The sequence below is a fragment of the Mesoplodon mirus genome, assembly GCF_964341445.2.
Source record: "Mesoplodon mirus genome assembly, chromosome: 3".
Lineage (NCBI taxonomy): Eukaryota > Metazoa > Chordata > Mammalia > Artiodactyla > Ziphiidae > Mesoplodon > Mesoplodon mirus.
Genome location: NC_138978.1, coordinates 190,373,571 through 190,383,094, shown reverse-complemented (window position 1 = coordinate 190,383,094; position 9,524 = coordinate 190,373,571). Strand labels below are relative to the sequence as shown.

Genomic DNA, 9,524 nt, shown 5'->3' with positions numbered 1-9,524 from the left:
TGCAAATGGTATTTAAAATCATCTATATAGGGCCTCCCTGGTGGCGCAGTGGTTGAGAGTCCGCCTGCCGAAGCAGGGGATACGGGTTCGTGCCCCGGTCCGGGAGGATCCCATATGCCGCGGAGCGGCTGGGCCCGTGAGCCATGGCCGCTGAGCCTGCGCATCCGGAGCCTGTGCTCCGCAACGGGAGAGGCCACAACAGTGAGAGGCCCGCATACCGCAAAAAAAAAAAAAAAAAAAAAAAAAAAAAAAAAAAAAAAAAAAAATCATCTATATGATGCTAAACAGTCTCCCATGCAGCAACATGAAGATATATAGTTTCTTGAATTTATAATGTCATAAGAATATCCACTTATGGTTTGAGTGTATTATATGTCTATAAACTTCCTTTGTACTCTCCCAGTAGGAGATTTTTAAGTACCTGATAAAATAAACACATTCTAAACAAATGACTTAAACATTCAGCCTTCAGATATAAAATATTATTTTTCTATTGGAGTAAAACATGAATTCTAAACCCTAAAAAAACTTACATTGTGTTTGTATATTTAAAACATTCTAGCCTTGAAGTATAGTGATTGAGTTGATCTATCCTATCACTTGTTTTCCCCCTAATTATAATCTGATTGTTAGTTTGTCATTTAACTTCTTTACAAGAAAGGGAGCCATTTTTTATGATTTCCAACCTGTTTGCTATTTACCAGTTTCTTATAAATCTCTGTCTTTAGAAATCGAGGAAAAGAATCCTTGGCCATCAGACTGTAGATCAACTGCTGAGCCTCATCAAAACATTTGAGAGTTGGTTCTGCAATATTCTTTGAGATGAGGTCCCTGGTACTGAAGTCAATGTTAATCTGTGGAAACATATTTCATCACATTAGATTAGTTTCATCAAAGAATGCGTGGTTTAAACAGATGGTAGATACACATATGATTTGAAATTTTTTTCTAAACACAAAGTTAATCTGATCTAATCTAAACAACAGAGAGGTCACATATTCATTTTCTGAAATGCAGAACACATGCCCAGTTTAATTACATTTCCTAGGTTGAGAGTGTTGGCATTGACAGAGAACAGAGGTCAAGCCTTATTCTGAGATTACAAAAAATGGCAAAGTGAAAGGCAAGCAAGATGTTTTATGATTTTAGATTTCTTTTCCCTCCCATCCTTTATTTCTTTCTAGTATTTTGACCTTAATATGTAAAATGTACTTTTCATAGGCAGAGCAATAATTAGAATTTACTAGGATGGTTTTCACCAATCCATTCCCATTCTCCATACTTCCCCGTGTTGTTTCCCATAATGCTGCTTTTCATCCTAATTTGTATTTCTTTTTGTTTGCCAAAATGGACCAAATAACACCCCCTTTCACGGACCACCATGCCTCCCATGGAATATACATATATATGTGTGTGTGTGTGTGTGTGTGTGTGTATTATACGTATATTCTTGTCCCTTGAGCACTACCACATGTAGCTGTTCTCAGCAAGGTGTAATAGAGATCTATTATATTGAACACACCATTCACCTGCAAATCTGTAAAATGCCCCAAACCTTGTGGAGATACTTGTCCAGTTTTACCCATATTCCAGGATATATTTTGAGAAGCAGAAACTTTCACATCCAAGTTGTTTTACTTAAACTGAAAATATTCATGAAGCACAAAAGAGATTTGAATCTTAAAATTCAAAGCTCACCAAAGGCAGGTGCTATATCTTATTTATCATTTTATTTCTTGGCACTTAGCCAATTATCTGCCACATAATAGGCAGTCAGTAAATATTTGTTGAATAGAATTATAATGTCTCTTGGTAAAATGTGGGAGACTATAAAAATGCCAGAATTTGGGGGTCTGGTAAAAGACTATAAATGACAATTTGTGTTTATTGAATTGAAGTTAAAAGATAGACAGGTAGACCTTCAATCAAATCTCTCCTCTGCTACTTACTTGCTATTCATATGAGTAAAGCAAGTTCTACAGTTTCCTTCAATTTTTGATTTCTATGGTGTAAAAGAGGATAATAATAACATCTGTCTTAAAGTGTTTTAAGGACTAAATGAGATAAGTAATATCAAACTATTTCAGTATTATTATTGTAGGAAAAGAACAAAAGAAAAAAACTTTATTTTGAAAAGAATCATCAAAGGCCACTATTTGCTCACTGATATTTTCTTTCTTTAGCGATGTCAGCTACTCAGGGATCCAGATTACATCTGCTTTGTATTTCTTTGATCATCCTTTCAGGTCCTCCATCAAAGTTCCAGATGAAATGCTGCAACTTCCTCGAAGGAATCAATTTCTGCTTCTTCATACAGGAAGATGGTGTGGAGTACTGGTAAGATTTTACGATAGTTTTCCAATCTGTGCTCTAACACTTATGATGTTGCTGACCTGGGGTGAGTTACTTTCATATTTTCAAGCTCTGCTTTTTTATCTTGAAGCTTGGCCATTCTTGACTGAGTGATTTCAAGAATTAAAGTGAGGTGATCCATACAATCATTGATTCCAAAAATATTTTGGAGTATGTTATGTGCCAGGTGCTTTCTATATTTGGGGAAAATGCTATATACTTTCTATGCAGTCTTAGTATTATACTAATACTATAAATAGTATTATGTTATATTTACACTTGAAGGATGAGAAGAAGCAGGTTCTCTAAGAATCTGGGAAAGACCATTTCTGGCAGAATAAACAAATGCAGAATCCCTGAGGCAAGAAAGAATTGGTTGTGTTTGAAGAGCCTCGTACCTGCATGGCAGGGGTGCAGGGTGTGAGGAAAAAGTTCCTGTGACCAGGTTGGGAGAGGAGGTCGAGGCGAAGTCTTGGGGGGCTTATGTGCTTTGGGAAGGGGTTCTTATCTTGCCCCTAGAAGCAATGGGAAGACACTGAAGTGTTCTGAGTGGGGAGGTGGCATGATGACATGTCATGAATCTCGTATAGTGCCTGCCTCATGGACGGAATCAATGAGTAGTGGGTATTACCAAGATCTTGTAGTGGTTTCTGAACATCTAGTATAATCTGTCTCATAAAGCCTATCTTGTGTTGTGGGGATATGAGAATATACGTTGCCCGTTTCCTCCTTCAGCTATGCTGTTTGTTCTTTAATGGTGTCATCTGCAATTTGTTGAACTTTATATCCCCCATAAAGGTAAATATCGCCAGTTAACTCCTTTAGGCCTTCAGTCATTGGGTGAGTTTCCACTGATAGCAGGGCCAGTGTGTGCCTGGTGCAGAGTGCTGCCTTATTATTTTAATCAGAACTGAACACCTTCAGTATCTCCTCATTCCCTGCTTAAAAAGCCCAGAGCCCCGATCTTGGCATTCATGACCTATACAATATGGTCCAAACCTATACATTTTTCTCCTCTCCGTGTGCCCTGTTTCCCCACTAAGGTAGACACTGCCCCTCAAATGTCTTATATTTTGTTACGGATGAATATTTTCCCATACCATCCCAGTCTAGCTGAAAATCACTCCTTCTCACCTAAGTCTTTCACAATCTTTTATGTCCTTAAGACTACATTCAAATAGCATCTACCTTGTGAGGTTTACTTGTAGACTTTTCCCCTTTTCTGACCTCTGAAAGGGCTTTGGGTTACTTAGATAGGGTTTACATTTTGCCTGCCCCTCACGATGCCTTGCAGTGTAAGGATTCAATAAATGCATGTTGTATAAACAAAGTGAAAAAAGCTTCTACATTTGTTAAAAATCATGGTAAAATTTTAAGCAAAACTATTCCATTTCAATATAATACTGATAATTAATATTACTTGTTCAGATATACTAAGCTTGTACTTCTGACTTATCCCTCTCACTTTTCTGATTTGCCTGTTTTCCTACCAAGAAGCTGCCAACTGCCAGCTATTGATAGCTAAGTGATGAGCAGAGACACCATTCCCAGGGGATAATCAGTAGTCTTTTGAAGCTGTGTCTTGGCAATTCAGTTTAATGTCAGTGACAAAATATCACACCCACGTGTTTGTATAATTGTCATTATTTTTCTCCAAATTGTTCAAGCTGGAAACATAAGAATCATCTCCGCCACCTCTTTTACCCTCTGATCTCTCTCCCTCTCTCTCTCTTTCTCTTTCTCTCTCTCTCTCCCTCTGTGTATGTGTGTGTGTGTATATATATGCTTTCCTTATTCACCTTTTATTTTGTAATTTCACAGTGGTGTTCTTCATTCTCACTCCTAGCTCTCCAGTTTAAAGTTTTATAACGTAATCTCTTCCCTAAACCATGGAATCTACCTCTTACCTGATACCTCCCCTTCTACACACTGTGGACAGCATTACTATATTAATTTCACCAAAATATCACTTTCATTGTATGAATGTTCAGCTGACAAAGCATTATTTTCTATAACATAAAATTTAAACATTTTACCCTGGCATTTGAACTTCCTCATACCTGCACTTCAAAGTGTTGTTTTGAAATCATCTCCTACTTATCTTTGGTGATATACACAAAGTTGGTCTACTTTCTGTTCCAAAAGTGAATTTTGTATCTAAAGCCCTCGTTTATGCTGTTTCACCATCTAAAATCCCTCTTGCCTCCACAGTTTTATTCTGTACAGATTATCCTAAATCCCTTAGGATTCAGCTTAAGTTGAATATCCTCCAAGAAGCCTTCCCTGATCACAGACGGAAAGTCACTATAATTTCCTTATCATCATACATTATTTTGATGTAAAAATCTTAAGAAATTTGATTTCTTGCTTAAATAGATTTGGATACAATGGCTTCTATTAATGTTAAGTATTCAATCTGATAATCAGAGAGAGAAGATTTGTCACTACAAAGGGAATTCAGTAGCCTGTGGCATGGAATTTACCTGTCTTTTATCTGCTATCTTTTCCCTATTTTTTTCACTAATTCTTTTTTCTCTACATGTCCCTCACAATATGAGCAGAGCAGATATGCATTATCTAAGTTCTGGGCCAAGTCTTCTCTTCCTGAGTTTTTTTCCTTGGTGACTTTGTCTTCTCCCATTTTCAAATATTTAAGCAATGTCATTATCTCTAAAATAATCCTAATAATGTTTAAAGATGATTACCTTAACTGTAAATAGTAATAGTTAACATTCATCAGATACTACTACGGTTGTGCTAAGTCTTTATTGGCTACTTTATATCACACACACACCTGTAAGATGGAGAGTATTATCATTCCTATTTTTCTGGGGAAAAAAAAACACCTCATCTGAAAAAGTAGTTGTTTCTTGCTAGTCATTTCTGTAATTTATTCATTTAAAGTATTTCACTGAATGGGTGCTTAGGAATTATGCTAAGATCTGACTATATAAAGATGATTACATTGAAAGTCAGTCAAGAAGACAGATTTTGAGAAAGTAATCCAAAGGGAAAAATATACCTTCTGAAAAAAAAGCTTTTTGAAAGAAATGAGATTGTAAGCTGATCATCAAGGTATTATTATGGGTATATAAGTTTAAGGAAGGGACTTGGACATGGGAGGGAAAACTGGAAGAAGCCCAGTTGGTTTTCAGGAGGAAAAGGGCAACAGTTTGGAAATGCATGAAGGTCCAGACCACATAGACTTCTATAGGTCTTGTTAAATAATTTTTAATTAACCTGAGAGCAATGAGGAGAATTTTAAGTACAGTACTGATAATAAACACATGTTTGAAAAAACATATCACTGGCTGCTATGTGGTATAACAACTAGGTGTGGATAAAGGGAAGAAAAGTTAGGAAGTCATACTAGAAATTCAGGTGGTCAATCTTGGTGGATTAGGCTGGGTTGTGTCACAGAGAATGGAGGGAAATGCATAGCTTTCAAAGATATTTAGAAAGTAGAGTAGACGGAACTTGTGATTGAATATTTATGAGCTGGGATGAGGAACAAAATCTTTAAGAATGACTGGATTTTAGAAATATTCTGAAGAATGAGATGACAAAGTGTTGATGGGTTGGATAAGGCATGTAAGCAGAAGAGAAGAACCAAGGATGACTATCAGCTGTTTAGCCAGAGCAAAAAGAATGGAGTTGCCATTAACCGAGATGGAGAGACTCAGGTAGAAGAAAGTTTTGAGAAGAAAATTAGGACTCAGATTTGTGTTTAAGTTTGAAATGCCCTCTTAAAACCAGAGGGCTGGAAGAGATCACCAGGAGAATAAATGTAAGCAGATAGTAGAGGAGAACCGCCTCCTCTCATGATAGTGTGTGCTAGGTTATGAGTAGGAACAGCAAAATAAGTTGTTAAAGAGTAGTGAGGGCTTCCCTGGTGGCGCAGTGGTTAAGAATCCGCCTGACAGTGCAGGGAACACGGGTTCAAACCCTGGTCCAGGAAGATCCCACATGCCACGGAGCAGCTAAGCCCATGTGCCACAACTGCTGAGCCTGCGCTCTAGAGCCTGTGAGCCACAACTACTGAGCCCACAGGCCACAACTACTGAAGCCTGCACACCTAGATCCCATGCTCCCAACAAGAGAAGCCACCGCAATGAGAAGCCCACATACCACAGTGAAGAGTAGCTCCCACTCGCCACAACTAGAGAAAGCCCGCGTGCAGCAACGAAGACCCAACACAGCCAAAAATAGGTAAAAATGAAAATAAATAAATTTATTTTTAAAAAAAGGGGGAGTCAGTAAGAGAAGAAGAAATTGAGTCCTAGAAGCCAACTGCAGATAGTATTTCAATTAAGAGAGGGTGATCACTGTTGTTAAATGCTCCTGAGGAGTCAATCCAGGTGAGGTTTGAGAATAGTCTACCCAAAGTGCCTTGTCTTTTTTTGCTGTTGTTTCTTTTTTTTTTTTTTTTTTGCCTTGTCTTTTCTTCTTGACTTCCCTGAAATTTCAGTATCAGGACAAAAGTGAAAATATTAGGCCTAATATATATTTTGACGCATACATTCCTTTAATATAATCACTTTTGAAAGCATTTCTGTGAACTGCACCCCCAACTTTGCGTTCATCTCAAATTTGACTTTTGGCTGAGTTGTTGTATCAATTTCTATCTCAAAAAGTAAGAACAGAGGAGATGTTAATCTTGGAGTAGATTGAAGGCAGACATCTTATCAGGTGGTAACCCTCTAGAGATGCAGACCTTCCAACTGTGTGGTCTTGAGTCCCTCCTGAGCTGCTTGGGAATTGCAGGGAAGCTTAGACTCGGCTGAGTATCTCAAATTAGTAGGTCCAGAGCATGGGCTGAATGTCGTATTGACTGATGAAATAAACACAGTTATATCTATATTATTTACCGATGTGAATAATCACTTGCATTTTGTTTCTACAGATACACTTAAGTTTCAAGGATACTGGGAAATACCTTTAATTTGCTTATTTTTCAAAAGGTCATGAATTATCTTAGCTATCTGAGACCACTGCACTGCCAATCTCAGAAAACAAGACTTAGGCTTGTGATTCTCATGGAATGACAGCTGAGATGTCATCGCAACTGTTTAGCAGCTTTTAAATCCTGTCAGTTTTGAAAAGGCCTTGACACAGCTGACATTGACAACAATCCATTGCATTAAAATGACTACGTTCTGACTGGTGTTTGTGATGGTTGTTTAAAAACGATTTTATTATAATGAGCCAGAGATATTTTTTTTTTTTTTTTTCTTCTTTTTGCAGTATGCGGGCCTCTCACTGTTGTGGCCTCTCCCGTTGCGGAGCACAGGCTCCGGATGCGCAGGCCCAGCGGCCATGGCTCACGGGCCCAGCCGCTCCGCGGCATATGGGATCCTCCCAGACCGGGGCACGAACCCGTATCCCCTGCATCGGCAGGCGGACTCTCAACCACTGCGCCACCAGGGAGGCCCGAGCCAGAGATATTTTAATACTCAGGTGATTTTGATAACTGCAAGTTATGCAAGCCAATTCCTCATTTCTATACTAGCAGTTTTAAATTCTTTTGGCTTCCAACAAATTATTTTAGCAGGAAGAATGCATTTTAAACTGTACCTTTTGGCTCTCTTGTGACCCTGAACTGTGCTTTATATATTTTTACATAATTTGAATGAAAAGTTCTCAGTTGAGCTCTCACATTCAAATGAGATAGACTTTTCCTCATTTAGAATGTATAGTGTAGCAGGAGACTGTCGTTATGCAAAAAGTGTGTGCATGCATATGTAAAACGCCTTGCTCAAATAGGGCAGGCAGCTTCCTAGACCTCATTTACAACAGAGCTTAAAAATTACTATTCAAATTAAAGCCGCCTATAATCATGTTTTTGGTTACATAATTCTGTTTAATCACCACTAAAACCTCTAGTATTACTTCGTTTTTGGCATCATTAAAGGCACACGAATATCCTGAAATATATTCTCAAGGGCAGCTATTAAAGTTGAGAATAGCCAAGTTTGTAACATCGAGAAGGAATCCGTCCTGCACAGGACTGTATCCTTTTGTGATGATTGGTTTTAAAGACAGAAATAAGTGACACGGGTTGGGAGGCAGTACTAATACCTTAAATTGGACAAGAGAAATGGAAAAAAAAATCAAATGTATGTGATCATAACATATAAAAGCATTATGGATATGGATTGTTAAAAATAGATGTAGATAGCAAATGTTATCTGGAGCAGCTGAAAGAGAGTCAGATTGACTGGTTTCCTTCACCAACCCCATCATGCTAATCCAAGTTTAATTTAAGTAGCGCAGGGACATGTGCAAATTCAAATAGCAATAGCCAGGACATGGAAGCAACCTAAATGTCCATCAACAGAGGAGTGGATAAAGAAGATGTGGTACACATATACAATGGAATATTACTCAGCCATAAAAAGGAACAAAATTGTGTCATTTGCAGAGACGTGGATGGACCTTGAGACTGTCATACCGAGTAAAGTAAGTCAGAAAAAGAAAAATATTATATATTAATGTATATATGTGGAATCCAGAAAAATGGTACAGATGATCTTATTTGCAAAGCAGAAATAGAGACACAGACGTAGAGAACAAAAGTATGGATACCAAGGGGGAAGGGGGATGGGGTGAATTGAGAGACTGGGACTGACATATACACACTACTATGTATAAAATAGATAACTAATGAGAACTGACTGTATAGCATGGGGAACTCTACTCAGTGCTCTGTGGTGACCAAATAGGAAGGAAATCCAAAAAAAAGGGGTTATATATATACCTATGGCTGATTCACTTTGCTATATAGCAGAAACTGACACAGCAGTGTAAAGCACCTATACTTCAATAAAAAAAAAAACAAACAGCTGAGCATTTTGTTTTTGAGTTGAAATGCAGCAATCATTCTTTCAGAGGGCCAAAATGATACTGCAGGTTATTAGAAGAAATATTCCTGCCACTTTGTTCTGCTTTATAGTTTAAGAAGTTATACAGATTAGAGGGAATATGAGAAGAGAAATACAGCTTTTGATAGAAAGGAAGATAGACTCTGTGTGACAAGATAATTTTATGCTTTTGCCTTTAGCATAAACACCAAGGTTCCCAGGCTGTGTCATGAACATTGAAAATTAGTAGATCTAAGAAAGGAATTTAACATGGTAAAAACCTGGGCAGAAGACCTACGTCCTCATGAGCTG

General features: G+C 37.9%; 1 protein-coding gene across 1 annotated transcript in view; it reads right to left on the bottom strand.

Moving 5' to 3' along the window:
* Positions 1 to 439: 439 nt before the first annotated feature.
* The window catches only part of RGS21 (regulator of G protein signaling 21), an 18,371-nt gene continuing 9,286 nt past the window's right edge, over positions 440 to 9,524 (bottom strand). The window contains exon 3 of the mRNA XM_082613917.1: positions 440 to 854. Within this exon, the coding sequence (XP_082470043.1) occupies positions 651 to 854 (204 nt within the window). The 3' untranslated portion in view covers positions 440 to 650. The remainder of the gene's footprint in view (positions 855 to 9,524) is intronic.